This window comes from Taudactylus pleione, unplaced genomic scaffold, assembly GCF_031769625.1.
Source record: "Taudactylus pleione unplaced genomic scaffold, aTauple2 ptg000290l, whole genome shotgun sequence".
In the NCBI taxonomy this organism is placed as follows: Eukaryota; Metazoa; Chordata; class Amphibia; order Anura; family Myobatrachidae; genus Taudactylus; species Taudactylus pleione.
Genome location: NW_028284692.1, coordinates 6,763,969 through 6,782,011, shown reverse-complemented (window position 1 = coordinate 6,782,011; position 18,043 = coordinate 6,763,969). Strand labels below are relative to the sequence as shown.

The following is an 18,043-nucleotide window of genomic DNA, read 5'->3' as shown; positions in this document are numbered from 1 at the left end:
ACAGGTGGACTCCAATTAAGCTGTAGGAACATCTCAAGGATGATCAGTGGAAACAGGATGCACCTCAATTTTGAGCTTCATGGCAAAGGCCGTGAATACTTATGTACATGTGATTTCTTAGTGTTTTTTTTTTTTTATTAAATTTGCAAAAATCTCAAAAAAAAACTTTTTACACGTTGTCATTATGAGGTATTGTGTGTAGAATTTTGAGGACAAACATTAATTTATTCCATTTTGGAGTAAGGCTGTAACATAACAAAATGTGGAAAAAGTGAAGCGTTGTGAATACTTTCCGGATGCAATGTATCGCAACTGCTGTAGACCAGAGGGTGCCATTTTATAGCAGAGTTTCAAAACTCCACCATTACAGTCCAAGTTTTAAGGATATCCTGTCATAAGCCGCTGCTGCATCTTGTCTGACAATAGTGCTCCGGACGGTTCTCTAAGGCCCATTGCTAAGAGATCGGGACGCCGGGCTGTCACTCCATGAGTTCCTTCTACATCGCTGCTCTGTCATCTCCGTCCTGGCCTGATTAGATCCCTCTCCTTTTTTACCTCTGCTGAATCCCTGCTCGGATGCCGGCTATAGCGTTCATTCGTGGCTTCCGGTTCCGTGTGTGGTATCATCCTTGTGGTGTGTTCCAGTCTCCTGTCTAGCGAGTATCTTGCCAGTCACTACCGTACTGTGGTATCTTAGGGGAAATAGAGGTCTATTTACTAAGCTTTGTTAGGAGATACAGTGAACTGAGGTAAGGTACCAGCCAATCAGCTCCTAACTGCCATGTCACAGGCTGTGTTTGAAAAATGGCAGTTTGGAGCTGATTGGCTGGTACCTTACCTCTGTTCACTTTATATCCTAACAAAGCTTAATAAATAGACCCCTTTATATCTACTCATCATGACAGTCTCAGCCTCACTGCAGTGTTCAGGTGGACTATTTGTTTTCAAATTAACAGCTGTCTCAGTCGCACTGCTGCATCTGACTGGACTATTTGTTATCAACTTTACAGCTGTCTCAGTCACACTGCTGCGTCTGAGTGGACAAGTACTACCGGCCCTCAAGGCTGCAACTTGGCCACATCCCAGCCAAGTTCATATCAGCCCCCAAGGCTGCAACTTGGCTTCAAGGCCACATCCCAGCCAAGTACATATCAGCCCTGAAGGTTGCAACTTGGCCACTTGGCCACATCCCAGCCAAGTACACATCAGCCCTCAAAGCTTCTTTATCAATAGACTCTTCATCAATCGATTCAGCAAAGCTTCTTTATCAAATGACTCCTCTAAGCTTCTTTATCAATCGATTCACACCTCTAAATTATGAGCTTTTTATTCCCGATAAACCATTCTTACTGTGAATCTTCCCAGAAATTCATAACATATCCATGCTTGAGTCCAGATGGTTAGATCACATTGAGGTACTAATTAAGTCACCTGTGCTCAAGCATGGATATTCTTAAAACCAGGACTGTAATGGCAGAGTTTGGGAACCTCTGCTTTATAGAATAGTACTATTCTGACTCTGCACCCTCATCACTACTCCACATTTTACTGGCTAAGCACTGCTTCTCCATATAAGGAAAACCTTCATTCTTTCATGTTTGTGGATTAACAAAGGGATTTCCCATTTTTACCATTATTTGTTTAATGTTCATTTGTTATTTGACTTAATAAGATATCTCCCAATACTTTAGTCATTATTTTTCTTTACCTGTAATTTTTTTACACTATATCCATGATTTTTACATAGATGTTATCTATATCAATAATTTTTATTGAGACAAAGAAAAATTTACAGTCATAGAGGAATATAAGATACAGAACATTCCATAAGATATGGGGGTAGGATAAACATAGTATTACAGTCACAGAAGCTATAATCACAATATATTTAAGATACCAATATGCAATAATAGAATTGAGTTTGATTGTCTTTGGTTTTACTATATGTTGTCGTAGTAATCAGACAAACTAGAAGAATAAGTCCATGACGTAATCTAAATTCCTCATGAGTACAATTAACATGAAAGATTTTTAAACTGTGTCTTCAATTTTGTAATTTTTGTTGATAAACATAACAAAAACAACGATTCCTCATTAAAGACATCAATACTCTTAAAGAGTCAACTGTTAATGTCTTGTTTGAGATTAGAAAACTTTGTAAGAAAGAAGAAGAGGGGGAGATAAGAAGAAGGGAGAGATTAAGATAGGGTAAAGAAATTGAGAAATAGTTAGGGGGGGGTGTCAGGGGAAGGGCGGGGAATAGGTCAGATTGATGCGGTGGACTCAGGACAAGGGACCAATTATGGTGTATGATAAAATAAAGTCAAGAAGCACACGCCATACTTCATGATTGAGATCTATGGTTATTAGAAGCTAATTGAGATTGTAGCCATTTTGTGGGTTGGAAGCATGTGAGTATGAGGCTCTTGATGGCGTTAGGTGGTAAATAAATATATTGTTCCCAGGTTATAGATGTTATCTAAATGAATACTTTTTTTATATAGAGGACCCTTTTATTTTATTATAATAATAATTGTATGACTATGGCATGTGACATGGGTAATTTAACTAAAAAACACACTGTAATTCAGATTAAAATATATTCCATAGCACATGTGTATTGATATATTATTTACTTACTATTTTTTGAACTTTTTATTTTGTCTGTGTGTTAGTTGTATAATATTTAGCAAGCATTGTTCCGAAGTCCTACATCTCCAGTATAAACAGAAACCATATAAATCAATAGTCAAATGTATGACCCAATCATACACACTATTATATACAACAAAGGAGATATTTCTTAAACATATTTATAAATCTGATGTAAATGTAATTAAGCTGCTCAATTCACTTAAATAGGAAACAACATTTTGTTGGTCGATTGATGTAAAGGGTCTGTCACTCATGTTTGATTTGTCTTGTATGTGGACATTACTGGAGGATAAAAATAAATTGCAGATTGGCGCTCTTACTAGTGGTACCTTTTTGAAACAGTAGGGGAGCAAGTTATTCTTATTCCCTGAAATATCAACAGCTCATTATTTCATTGTGTGATGGGAATTACTGTAGCTGAGAGAAACATTTTTAAATGGGGAAAAAACACAGCGCTAATTATGCTGGGACCATTGCCACTTCATGGGTCTCATTCCTGTTAATTACCCCAGCCCCAGGTGGAAAGAGCACTAGACCACTCAGCTGCTTGGCTATAAGAAGGCTGTCTACCATACCTGTACCACCACGTAACCCATAAAGGCTCTAGTCATGTACTGGCTAGTCTGGGCCTGAATTTCACCATTGCAGGTGGACCCTGTTCTTATAGTCTTCCTGTTATAGTATAGGCTGTTTAGCACTGAGACTGGTTAATGATTTTGGGACAAGGAAAATTGCTCTTTAGTTATCTTTTTCATTCTTTAAGCAGTGTACTATGCATGGGGTTTTATTACAAGAGATCATTTTATGTGTGATATATATAATTATTTAGCCTATAATATTAAAGAGCAAAGGAAAAAAGAAGGTACCTCAAAAGCTGACACTCAAGGTTCAGTTTAGTTATACAATTAAAAAATTACTTTTAATTGGATTAAGTAAAATATATGTTTCAGCGAAAACACCTACATTTAAAAGAAAGGTTGTGCTTAGCACCTAGCTGTCCTTTGTAGTATATCCTCCTTATATTATCATAGTTTAGATTAAATAATCAGATATATAGTTTATGATGGTGTGTATTTAAATATTCTTAGTCAATACCTGTACATCTGTGAGCTTTCAAGCTGTATGGCAATGTATATCATTCCAGATGATGTATTTAGGTGCAGTTTCTCACTTTATATTTTTCTGCTTCTATTTATTTTTGCTGACAATAATTAAGTAACTTTTTAATTTTAGAACCTTACTGAACCTTGTGCATCAGCTTTTGAGTTAGCTTCTTTTTTCTTTTGCTGTTTAATATTATATTGCCTATCACATGACCTCTATGGTTGCACCTTCTAATATATATTCAAACAATTAAGAATCTACAAAGAGTTTCGGATTTAGATGGTAAATTTATAACCTACACTGGGGCGGGGATTCCATTCATGAAATTATTTTAACAAAGGGTACAATTATAAGTATGAGCAGACTTAATCTCTGCTGACTTGGGCAAACAAATGCATTTCTAGGTGCACTTTGAGTAGCGTAATAGTAAGCTTCACACACACAAATGTTTCAAATATAATAAAAGCAGCCCTGATCTCCACTCACCGTCATGATTTATTTAAGACATAAATAAGACTAAGCTGAATATTTTAGGAGATGAACCGAATAGTTTATTTGAAAAGGGTCTTTAAGTTTTCACCATGAACAGAAATTAAGACCATTATAGCAAATCAGTATAATCAAAACTATGATTAATATATATATATATATATATATATATATATATATATATTGAAATAAAGCCGGCACGCCACAGGTTAAATAACATACAAATGCCTGGGTGCCCTCTGATGGTCAAGACAGGCCAAAATGGAACTTTTTTTTGAATAACCCTGAATTCAACAAGTCATTGGTGTTTTACATCCATTACATCGATGACATTATGGTCCTATGGTCAGGAACTGAAACAGATTTTATTAATGCTATGACCCATATAAACTCCATGCATAACCACATCACGTTTACGTTTGAACAAAGTTCCAGCAATGTGCACTATTTGGACATTAACATTTATTGGTCGGGCTCCCAATTTAGTACATCCGTCTATCACAAACCAACAGATAGCAATACTTTGTTGCACGCACAAAGCCATCACCCTACTTCACTCAAGAGGAGTCTTCCATACTCACAGTTCCTAAGAGCACTCAGAATCACAAGTGATCCACAGCTTGCAGATAAAGAAATTGACAACATGATTGTAAAATTCATACAACGTGGATACAAACAGAAGGATCTCCATTTAGCAAAACAGAGAGCAATTGAACGCAACAAACAGACTACTGTACCAAATGTTTCCACATCAAAAAATACGAATACCATGTTTTTTATTAACCAACACAATATTGCCAGTAAATTTATCAATTCCACTTCAAAACGTCTTTGGCCCATCATTAATACTGATGACTCTATCAAACCATTGAGGAATTCCAGAATTATGCTTGGATACAAACGTGGTAGGAACCTTAAAGATTGGCTAGTCCATAATGATGTGAATTATGGTCCGCGCAAAAGTGAACAGCATTTTCTGGCCAAAAAACCTGGATGTTACCGATGCACAGGTTGCACCACCTGTGGTTTTTTGGAGACAGGTCCGGATGTCGCACATTCTCACTCAGGGAAACGCATACCAATAAATCATGTGCTACAATGCTCCTCCAAATACATTATATATATGATCCGATGCCCTTGCAGTCTGGTCTATATTGGAAAAACTACATGTACAGCCAAAATCAGAATGGCACAACACAGATCCGCCATAAGACAGGCCCTTGAAGGTAAAGAAGTCGACCAGCCGGTGGCTCACCATTTTAAGAATTCAAGACATCCTTTATCCAGTTTGGTATACAAATTCATCGACCATATTCCACCCAACAAAAGGGGAGGTGACCGTGAAAAGAAACTTCTACAACGTGAGGTGTTTTGGATCCATAAGATGAACACTGTATCTCCTCATGGACTTAACGAACAAATATCCTTCTCATGTTTCTTTTGAAAATGAGACAATATTCATTATTTCATAGGGTCTATTGACCCTGCAATTACTCACTGGGTATTTATTACCCATTATCCCATGTTCTTTCCTTGATGGTTTTACAATCTGTTTCCTTTCTGCTTTTTTTCCATTTCTTCATTCTTTTTTTGTTCATTCATCTTCTTTCATTATTTTGTTCTTTTTTCATTCCTTTGTTATCTTAGATGGTAGGTTCAGAGGGATCAAGGACTTAACAATCTGGATTGTATACATTCTTGTTACAGTCATACTACACTGGATACGCCTTATACCGTTAGATCTTCGAAGCTATGCAGTGTAGGCCAGGTCAGTACTTGGGTGGGAGACCCCCATGGAATACCTGGTGCTGTAACATACTGAGATCCTTAGTCGTGTCTCATCTGCTCCATCCATCGTTTATTTCCTGTCTCCTTGCTTATTTTTTTGTTTTCTTCTGCTTTTACTTCTCAACGTCTATGGAATACAGATCCCTCTACTAAAAAATCTTTCTGAATGGATTAATTTCCGTTCACAGGTTGATCAGCCACTACTGGACAATCATTCTTTTCTTAAGACTTGACATATTTTGACTTACTATTGTTCTTTTACAGGTGACATGGCGCATAGCAGCATCACTTCAATATTGGGACATCCATATTGCATATTCCATGCATATTGATATGGTGTCCATTAGATGCACCTATGGTTTCAGCGGTCCCTTCCAACTGTTCTTTGGTTGTATTGCATTTTGACGAATTGTGCCACATCGTATGTATATGCAAAGCCTACCTAGATTTATCCAGTTAATACATTATTTACCATGTGCTTAGTCAGCACAGGACATGTATTTCAGATTTCTTTCTTCATCCTTACCTGGTGTTCCCAGTATTCATCATTTTTGTATAACAGGTCTTTCAGTTCGATGTATATCATTTTTTTACTATTGTTTTCAATGTTATGTATGTGTATGTACAGGTTTTATTGATGCTTCATTGCAAGTACTATGTTCACCTTTTTCTTTGGTGTATATGTGTATATTTTTATTGTCATAGCTATTGATCATGAGCACCTATTGTCATGTTAACATCACTTATGTTTTCACACTTGATAATAGCCTGCCCAGACACCCGTTTCAACACACAGGGTAGCATGCATTGTGTTTACTTTCATTGCATTCAATTGTGCTGTTGTTGTTCGCAGCGCTGTTCACTAAGTTACATTGAGTTACTATTCACTGCATGCGCTACATCCTCCGTCACCAACCCCGTCTGACACACAGTAAACGGACCTTGCTGGTCAGCTGAGGGGTTGGTCACATGATCGGCCTGACGCCTGCACGTAGTAAACTCCGATGCTATGGAGCATTACTATGGCAACAATGCGTCTGGTGGCCGCATCATCTAGAGGAGGCGGGTCTCGCTTTGATGACGTTACTTCATCCGGCGGGAGTCGCTGGGCAGGCTACACGTTTTGTCACTATGGGATGTATGCTGGTATATAGGTATGTACCTTTTCATTGATCTATGGTTCTTGATAAAAGTCGTTTGACTGAAAAGTTGAACTTGACCTTGGGAGTCTGGAGTCCTCTTTACAAAGTCCTGTGAGTGCCGCTGTTTTTGCATGTATATATATATATATATATATATATATATACATACAGTCAGGTGCCTAAACATTGGGACATTGACCGAAATTTCATATTTTGGCCTCTATTCACCACCACAATGGCTTTGAAATGAAACAGACAAGATGTGCTTTAACTGCAGACTTTCAGAGTTAATTTGAGGGTAATTACATCCAAATCAGGTGAACGGTGTAGGAATTACAACGGTTTCTATATGTGCCTCCCACTTTTTAAGGGGCCAAAAGTAATGGGACAATCCTAAATCTAACTTTCACTTTTTAACACTTTGTTGCAAATCCTTTGCAAGCAATTACAGCTTGAGGTCTGGAACGCATAGACATCACCAGATGCTGGGTTTCATCCCTAGTGATGCTCTTGCCAGGCCTCTACTGCAAATGTCTTCAGTTCCTGCTTGTTCTTGGGGCATTTTCCCTTCAGTTTTGTCTTTCATCAAGTGAAATGCATGCTCAATCTTATTCAGGTCAGGGGATTGACTTGGCCATTGCATAACATTCCACTTTTTAGCCTTAAAAAACTCTTTGGTTGCTTTTGCAATATGCTTCGGGTCATTGTCCATCTGCACTGTGAAGCGCCGTCCAATGAGTTCTGAAGCATTTGACTGAATATGAGCATATAATATTGCCCGAAACACTTCAGAATTAATTCTGCTGCTTTTGTCAGCAGTCACATCATCAATAAATACAAGGGAACCAGTTCCATTGGCAGCCATACATGTCCACACCATGACACTACCACCACCATGCTTCACTGATGAGGTGGTATGTTTTGGATCATGAGCAGTTCCTTTCCTTCTACATACTCTTCTCTTCCAATCACTCTGGTACAAGTTGATCTTTGTCTCATCTGTCCATAGGATGTTGTTCCAGAACTGTAATGGTTTTTTTCAGATGTTGTTTGGCAAACTCTAATCTGGTCTTCCTGTATTTGTGGCTCACCAATGGTTTACATCTTGTGGTGAACACTCTATATTCACTCTTGTGAAGTCTTCTCTTGATTGTTGACTTTGACACATATACACCTATCTCCTGGAGAGTGTTCTTGATTTGGCCAACTGTTGTGAAGGGGTTTTTCTTCACCAGGGAAATAATTCTTCTGTCATCCACCACAGTTGTTTTCCGTGGTCTTCCGGGTCTTTTGGTGTTGCTGAGCTCTCCGGTGCGTTCTTTCTTTTTAAGAATGTTCCAAACCGTTGATTTGGCCACACCTAATGTTTTTGCTATCTCTCTGATGGGTTTGTTTTGATTTTTCAACCTAATGATGGCTTGCTGCACTGATAGTGACAGCTCTTTGGACCTCATATTGAGAGTCGACAGCAACTGATTCCAAATGCAAATGTCACACCTAGAATCAACTCCAGACCTTTTACCTGCTTAATTGATAATGAAATAACGAGGGAATAGCCCACACCTGTCCATGAAATAGCTTTTGAGTTGATAGTCCCATTACTTTTGGCCGCTTAAAAAGTGGGAGGCACATATAGAAACCGTTGTAATTCCTACACCGTTCACCTGATTTGGATGTAATTACCCTCAAATTAAATCTGAAAGTCTGCAGTTAAAGCACATCTTGTTTTTTTTTCATTTCAAAGCCAGTGTGGTGGTGAATAGAGGCCAAAATATGAAAATTCTGTCAATGTCCCAATATTTATGCACATGACTGTATATACTGTATACTGTGAAGTTTTAGGCAGGTGTGGAAAAAATGCTCAGTCTTGCCATGGTGTATGACCTGTGACATGATACTGTCTTCCACAACCTCACCTTTGTAGTTTGGCTGTTCCTCACCCGGTTTTAAGCTTCCTACACAGGTGTTTCTGTTTCAGTTAACTTACATATGAAAATGATGATCATTATCAGCTGTTTTGTATGATTGGTTAATTGATTTGATTTAGATTTCTCTTCTGTTCATTCACTTTGCATCTTGTTAATTGACAAAAAATAAACTATTAACACTTCTATTGTTGAAAGCATTCTTATTTTGCAGCATTTTTTCCACACTTGCCTAAAACTTTTGCACAGTATTGTGAATATATATATATATATATATATATATATATATATATATATATATAAAATTAAATGCTACAGACATTTTAAAAGGTGTTTTAATGCTCAATTTCTTTACGATGTCTAAAGGGTTTTATGATACCTTCTCAGCTTCTTCTCTGCTCATGGCCAATGCCAGTTGCAGCTGCAGCTCTTCCTCTCCTGTACTATGAGGTCTTACTTGTTCTAAATCTGGGGAAAGAGATGAGTCAACAGAACCTGTGGTGAAAAAAAACAACAAAAATAAATCAAATCACAGTTAAAGTATTGCTGTTATTGTACTGAAATGCATGTCACCATGAGTCACTCGCTCCACTACTAATCACCTTCATTGTAGCGAAGCCTGTGGCTGCTGTCTATAGCTGAGGTTACTTGAGACATCCTTCTTCTCGTGGTCTGAGCTTGAGCTCTCTCTTGCTTTAACCGTTCCTCATCTTTCAGCAGGGAAACAATCTGCTTAGCTTTCTCCCGCACATTTATTCCATGGTCTTTACCATCACGGTCCAGGAACTGAAAATCTTTCAGCGTCTGCACAGCTATGAGATTCTCATGACAATCCTGTACCACTTTATTGGATCCATTCTTGATCAAATAATCCAAAAGGGTGAGACCTTTGTAGACGTGACGCCAGTTCTTGCCACTGTCATTTAGTCTTCTCCAGACCATCACCATTACCTCTGGGTTAGCTTCTGTATTGTATGTCATTTGAGAAATTTCAGCCATAAGGGTAGTGGATGGTCCCCATGGGTCATTTGAGGTAGCCTCTCGTACCTTGACTTCAGCATCGGAGTAGTTGTGGACAATATTCTTCACTTGACGACGTATAGAAGATGTAGCCATGGTGGAGCTTGCTGGGGCTTATAGAAATCCTGTAACGTTTGATCAGCCAGGTATTTTGTAAATAAGTCTATTTGTATGCTTTCTGATACCTGTAAAACAAATTGTGACAATGAGGTTATTTTGTTGTTCTCCTGAATAACATAAGAAAAATCTTTGAGCTTGTAAACTCCTTTTACAAACAATTATTTGACTGTTAAAAGTAAGACATTAAGAGTGAGGTAGATTTTCTCAAGCATACAAATGTATAACACAGTCAAAGTAAAGGTGCCCATTCACAGGGTGATCGGATGACTCCCAATCATATGTATGTAAGGCCATACATGTTTGTGGGCAAATCAGAAAGATGAAACCGTTTTCCATTGAGCAGAACAGCTGGATCATGGAGAACTTAATTATAGCAGTCAGATGATGATGGCATACACTTACAGCCATTGCTTGACCAGATTTACAAGCTATCCAAGCTAACATCTGATTTCACTCAGATTTCTAACCACTTTCTGTAACTTTGTCAATATCATCACTCACTTGGGCCTGGGTGACGTGGGTCTGACAGAAAGTAAAAAAAAAAATCATCTGATTTGTTTAAAGAAATCATGATTACACTCACAATTAATTATCGGGTTCCACCAGCACTTAAGGATTCCTATTTGGAGAAAGTAGCTCCTGAATCAACCTTAAGTTACATTGTGTCCAGTATCTCATGATCCACAACATAATCAGGATAATGTTCATTGTAGCTATCGGAGATCATGAAGTAATGTAATTAACATCTTACAAAAACAGGCAAATGAATGACACATCACCTTTTCCCACACACTCTGATGAGTTGCTTAATCACAGTATGAGTCACATAATCACAGTAGTGTCATTTGGGAAACTTCTTTTCTTTTTTTTTTAAATATAGGTGGGGTTGGCCACATGAGTGACTGGGTTGTCCATAGGAGGCTGCAATAATTCAGTAATACCCCTTTCAGACATACAACCCGGGAAATTTCCTGCTCAGACCCGGGAATTTCTCCTGTGCAAATTCCCGGGTATTTGGTCGAGACCCCCCTTCCACACTGCAGTGTCTACCCGGGAAATTCCCAGGTAGACCCCTTTCAGACATAAGCCAGGTTTTTTAGTAGTAGTCCCCTCCGCCCTATGCAGTTCCCCTAGTAGTAGTCCCCCCCCTTGTAGTGCCCCCAGTAGTAGTAGTCCCCCCCTTGTAGTGCCCCCAGTAGTAGTAGTCCCCCCCCTTGTAGTGCCCCCAGTAGTAATCCACCCCCCTGGTAGTGCCCCCAGTAGTAATCCACCCCTGGTAGTGCCCCCATAGTAATCCCCCCCTGGTAGTGCCCCCAGTAGTAATCCACCCCTGGTAGTGCCCCCATAGTAATCCCCCCCTGGTAGTGCCCCCAGTAGTCCCCCCCCCAGTAGAGAGAGACTTAATAAAAATAAAAAAAATCACTTACCTGAAACTCCCGCTCCTGGTCCTGCCGCTAACAGCTCCTCCGGCCGCTTTGCATGGGAGAGACGTCATTACTCATGACGTCTCTCCCATTACCCACTGCGGGAGCCGGAAGATGGCTCCCGCAATGGGAGCAGCAGCAGCCTATGAGAGTCTGACAGACTCTCAGCGGCTGCTGATTACAGCAAACACACAGCTGCCGGCTCCGGCGGCTGTGTGTTTGTGCTGTGTAGCGCTGACCGAACTCCGTCCGGTCAGCGCTACACACGCGGGCAGTCTGTGTCACAGTGACACAGACTGCCCGCGGCAGTCAATGTAAAAGCTCCTTTGTGCTGCCCGGGAGTAGTAAATTCCCGGGTAGCACCATTCAGACAGAAGCAGGGTAAAAACCCTGGTCGATTGCAGGGGCGGCTACCCGGGAACATGTTCCCGGGTAGGCACCTTTCAGACAGACTCGGGTACCCGGGAATTTGGCCGAGGCAGGCCAAATTCCCGGGATTCTCGAGATGTCTGAAAGGGGTATAAGTAACATGGCAGAAAGTTCCAGGTCAGTATATGCATGTTATGAGTGCGAGCCTTTATGTAAATAAGGCCAAGTACAAAATGGATGACCTGTGCCGCATACTTCTTTTCCTCTTATTGTGAATGAACCAATGTATACTTTCTTGTATTGTTAAGACTACAGTTTGCATGTTTGGTTCTATACATACTCTTCATACATACTATACCCATATTGGAAATCCCTCAGAGATAATTTTTTCAATAAAATATTCCAAATAAAGTCAATTCCTAATTAGAAGATAACGACATTAAAATCAAAACAAAGTGCATTATGTTACAATTTGCTGTTCCCAAGATTGAAATAAGAAGATACTTGGACTATTCCTGTGCTGTCTCCTTTTGCCCATCCTCGTCTGTTTATGTTGAACTTTAACTTATTGTATGAACCTGCATCTGAACTTAATTTCCTGCCCACGACTTTGCCTTGTAAACAAGAGCTGGATTGCTGTAGTTCCTATCAAGAAGCCACTCGTAACATTTATCTATGGCAGTGTGATACATGGATATGTTTTTCATTTACAAATTGATATCCTGTATAAGGACGCAATATACTTATATATCAAGTCAGTTGTATTAGGGCTACCCAGGCTTTAAAGTAGACCTTCCTGCCATTGATGGATGGCCCAGTCATGTTCTGTCATGAGGGTCATCATATCATCACACGTTTTGAATAAGATCAAATCTTCTTGATTCATTTGTTGGTGTCTTCTGTAAACAGAGCTGATACTTTTACCTTCACACTGTCCCTTTTGTTGTGTGTTACCAGGTATCCCCTTTCAGAACCCATATTCCTTGGCCATGTCAGATTACAATAAGGAGAATTTGGAAAAGAGACCCAAACTATAAGGGGCCCATTTACTATAATTGCATTTGCAATAGGATCTGGGTGCATTATTAGCAACCATGATAGCATTGTAGTATGCGATCATAGCGCCGGGATATATGAAAGAGCACTTGCAGGGACAGAAGCTCGGAAAGCAGTCCGTCCCTGCAATGTGCTCGGAGTAAAGTGACCTTCTCTTCATTCCTGTGCCAGACTCCTGCGCATGCGTGGTTTACAGACCATTCCGGAGCTTGGAAAATCCAATAGCATTGTATTCCCCATAGAAACCTATGAGATTGTGGCTGCTGTTGGAAATGAAGGGACCGCAGCACATACTGGCGATATCTTGTGCGGTCCCTCCATAACATATCTGGGGGATACTAAATATTTGCGGGTATCCCCCGAAAACGGGTCTTTTCGGGGAATATGCCGCAAGTATTAATGATAAATAGGCCCCTGAATCTTGCTTCAGTCTTTCTTCTTAGCAAAGAAAAATAATAATCTCTAAAACCTTGTATAGCAGGGATATTCAACATGCGGTCCTCAAGCTGCTGTGGAACTACGCATTCCAGCATGCCCTGTCACAGTGTTGCTATTAGGGAATGCTAAAACTGTAGCAGAGCATACTGGGATGTTTAGTTCCACAGCAACTGAAGGGCCACATATTGAATACCCTTGCTATAGACAGTTAAACATAAGTACTACACAGAATCTGTGCTCAAAACTACTTTTACTGTATTGAGAAACTACCATTTTGTTAAAGGATTATGAAGGGACTAGTGCTTACCACACCTGCAACTGACCTCTGGAATACATTGGAGTGCCGTTGGCCTCTGGCAGTCGCAGCATTTAATTAACAAGAAAACCATTTTGATTTATGTCTCACACTGATCCCATAAAAAAGAAACTGTCTTTCAGCTGAGAAAGTGACTTCCTGAAAAAGAAGCACATTCCCATCGCTGACGCAGAAGAGGCATCTATTTTCTTCAGTTTCTAAAGGAGGCAATCTGTCACGAATCGGGGTCTAAGCATTCCTTGCAGAATCAAACTTTAATTTATTTCTGCTTCCACGACATCCCAGGGACGCCTCCCTGTGATTGACTAAAGCACCTATGCGCTCATCTGGTCAGCCTGACCGATGGCTATTCACCACCTCCTATTTAAACCAGTTCCCGTGAGCAACCCATTGCCTGAACAACGTGTTCCCTCCCAGGATAGTTGTAGGCTCCAGGCCATACTAGTCTCCCGGGATGGTCGGGAGCCTCCCGAAAATCTCCTAGCCCCCCCCCCGGAAGAGTGGGCAAGTCTCCCAGCCGGCGCCACGCGCCCACACCTCCCCACCCCTTCCCCCGCCGTTCGTTCCCCTTTGTAATTGGTCGGTCCATGGGAGCCGATGACGCGATTCGTGCTGAATTCGTGGCCAAATTTGCATCACGCCCCCCTGCTCTGACGATCTGGCTGCCTCCTCCTGGAAGAGGTAGCCAGATTGTCGGCAACCCTGCTCCAGGCTTACTCCTGTATCCTGTGATCGTGTCCACTGTGATTCTATCTACTACTTTGTGGACTCTCACCATTTATCATCTGCCGCTAGTATCGTCAGGTCTCCTCCAACCATTTTGTCTTAGCCAGCAAGTATACAGCCTTTCATTTACCGCTGTGTATCATCACCTAACAGCGCGGCAGCTTCCACGCAGCATATCAACTTTACTTCTCCATGCAGAGCCGGTGAGTAAATAATTCCATCATATTGCTGGGACAGTGCATGCAAGTTACTTATGCTGTGTTAATCTGTGCTTAGTGGTTGTCCAGGTTATCTGGTTATATTGTGCTGAACTTGTATTAGTTTCCCTGTACTGTGTTCTATAGTCTTGGGCTGGTACAGCGAAGGATGCTGGTTCTAGGGATAGGGTTCAGTGGGCATTATACAGTCTGTACACTGAGGTGTTCAGTAACTGTATTACTAATAGTGACTCTCAGTTTCTGAGTTCTTCACTGGTACCAATTCCAGGTCTTGGGTCAGAGCGGAACCAGAGTCAGGGGTGCAGAGAGGGGGGGGATCGGGTACTAATTACCCTGGCCCGAGCTTGCAAGAGGGGTCCAGTGCCGCCCCCCTCTTCCTCTTATCTCACAGCAGGCGCAGCAGTCTCCTATGCCTGTGGGGGGGTGAGCACACTGATCTCGCACCCCTGTGGCTTTGCGCCGGGCTGAGGGGCTCACAGCGCCCGCCCCCAGTGCGCAGCGCCGCTACAGATAGGTTTTTTGTTCCTAAGAGGGAATGGCCACGCCTCCCTTGGTTAGGCCATGCCCACTTTTCCCGGGCCAGTTTCGGCTCTCGACGCCCCTGACCAGAGTTGCAGCTTCTGCAAATTGTACTCTACATAAGACACCGATTCCTGGCTTCAGTTCTGAGTTCCTATCTACCAGTACTATCCTGTTCTAAGTTCTGGGGTTCATCCGGATCCCTGGAGTATATTCCTGGTCTTACTGGCCTTCATAATACCATACATAAATAAATACATAAAACCCAGACGGTGACACAATCTCTACACATCCAGGGCTTAAACATCTAGACATGTCTCCCTCTTTCTACCTTTGTGTGGTGGAACAATAAAGGCACATGGACAACAATGACACATGGCTCAGTGGTTCTGTCACAGCATAAAAAGTCTTGCAAGAATCACTTTTTGGTTTCTTTACAATACAACAAACAAAAACCTCTAATACAACAGCAGTAAAATTATCTGTAGAAGAATAGAGACACTATAATTACCAGTTACATGGATTTTAAACGTCTTCAAATATTGTGTGTCTTTGGTATGCAGTCAATATCCTGGCAGTTAGGATTCCAGTGCTTAGAATACCTGTCAGAATCCCGGTGTCGGCATCCCGAGGACAAGTATTGGGGTTAGGGGGAGATTTGGGGTTATGCACTAGGGGGAGGGTTAGGGTTAGGCACTAAGGGGGAAGGGTTAGGTTTAGGGGAAGGGGAGGTTAGGTTAAGGCACTAGGGGAGTGGTTAGGTTTGGGCACCAGAGAGGGAGGGGTAGGGAGAGGGGGAGGGTTAGGATACTGACCAATAGGTGTTGGTATCCTAAACCTGTTGGGATGCCGACGTAGTGATTTTGACCGCCGGGATCCCGAGCGCTGGCATCCCGTACCCAACCCATCTACTGTTATTACTTGTTAACTCATGCAATCAAAGATCTTCTGAGTGCAATACTGTATCTGTCTAGTTTACATGTTTGAGCTGTAATTGAGTTTACAGCAGTTTGGGCGCCCTAACCAGGACTTTAGACAGGTCTAGCCAGTTTATATAGCTAAACCCGGTCTAATAGGGCTTGAAGACTGCAATAATTAATGGGAGCCCAAAACAATTGATTTGCCGCACTGGGCGCCCATTAATTATCGCCTCCCACAAAACAATTTAATTGCCCCCAGAGGGGCATTGCCAGCAGTACTCATAAGCATGATGCAGGCTGCTTATACTACAAGTAGTGAAATGAAAAATGCCACATAGGAATGAGAAGTCGTTACAATATTATGTCATGCAATAAATCCTGATCTTCTGATTGGTTCATTTTTGCCAATTTTATCAAATGTGCTTGCAGCATAATATGCAGCAGAATTCCAACTTAAAGTAATCACAGACTTCAAAACACTGAAACTTGTATAAACTTGATGAAACGTTTAACCCAAATACCTGCACATTTCTTACTAATATAATATCAGCTTTTGTATCAATGCATATCCATACACTGTTATATTTAAAACAAGCAAAATGAACTGCTCTTCTTAGGATTAAAGTAATAACTTATAAGGTTGTTTCAGTTGGTGCAAAATATAATTGTACCTCACTCTTCCTTCAGGAAATATCAGTTAATGTGTAACTAGAGATGTACACATCTCCGACATCTATAGAGACGGTGAGATTGCTTCTTTCATACAAGAATTTATGGATTGCAATAGTACCCCCTGGTGACCTGGTGACCTGGGGCCCTTCCGCATTGCCGATTTAGGGGTCTATTTATTAAGCAGTGTTAGGAGACAGAGTGAAAAGTGATAAGGTGCCAGCCAATCAGCTCCCAACTGTCATTTTTCAAACACAGCCTGTGAGATGGCAGTTAGGAGCCGATTGGCTGGCACCTTATCACTTTTCACTATGTCTCCTAACACTGCTTAGTAACTAATCATTTATTTAACTGCAAGTGGGAAGGTGAAGAAACAAGTGTATTACGGTGAAGAATTGCATTTTCTCAACCAGGATGATAAACAACTTTATTTACATGTGTTTTGAAGTTGTAAACAATCCTTGCCTACACATTTCTAACGCCTTTCCTTGCAATAGACACCTACCTGTCCATAGCAAGGAAAGGAGCTCCCTGTCCCTCACCTGCGGAAGTGGGTGCAGCCTGTCACACTCACTGTTCAGCAATGACCACAGGGCCTGATTCAGACCCGCTCGCGAGTGCTGAGCACTCGCAAGTGGGTCGATGTTGCCCAAGTGTGCATGCGCACGATGGAGGCGGCTCCGTCGTGCGCATGAGCGAAACCCGAATAACGACGGCCAAGCCGTCGTTATGGGTCTCGCACCAAAGGGGCCGTGCAGTCGATGGTGATTGACAGCACGCCACCTTTGGTGGGCGCGCCGGGGGCGTGGCTGCCCAGACGGAGGCGTTCCCATGGGAACGCCGACCATCTGGGGCCGGCCCCACTGACATCACTAGTGATGTCAGTGGGAGTGCTTTTAGCTCTGATAGAGCCAAAAGCACTCCAGGGCTTGCGGCAGCGAGACCCTACCGCAAGGGTCTCGTCGCAAGCCCAATGGTCGCGATGGTCTTGACCATCGCGACCATCATTTTGGCTGCTCGCTATAGCTGTGGGTGGTCACCCACAGCTATGCGTGCAGCCAGGAGGCACTTCTGCTCCACGGGAGGTTTCTGTCCTCCCTGAGCTCGCCTTAGGACACCTGCGTTACGTTTTGACAGGTGTACCG

General features: G+C 41.6%; 1 protein-coding gene and 1 pseudogene across 2 annotated transcripts in view; one reads left to right on the top strand and one right to left on the bottom strand.

The window, feature by feature from the left end:
• The window catches only part of EPN3 (epsin 3), a 49,985-nt gene that overhangs the window by 23,116 nt on the left and 8,826 nt on the right, over positions 1-18,043 (bottom strand). For both annotated transcript variants that reach the window (XM_088482618.1, XM_088482619.1), the window contains exons 2-3: positions 9,706-10,308; positions 9,483-9,598 (exon numbers count right to left, since the gene is read on the bottom strand). In XM_088482618.1, coding sequence (XP_088338744.1) covers positions 9,483-9,598; positions 9,706-10,219 — 630 coding nt within the window. In that variant the 5' untranslated portion in view covers positions 10,220-10,308. The remainder of the gene's footprint in view (positions 1-9,482; positions 9,599-9,705; positions 10,309-18,043) is intronic.
• On the top strand, positions 5,948-6,065 carry LOC148511864 (5S ribosomal RNA; annotated as a pseudogene).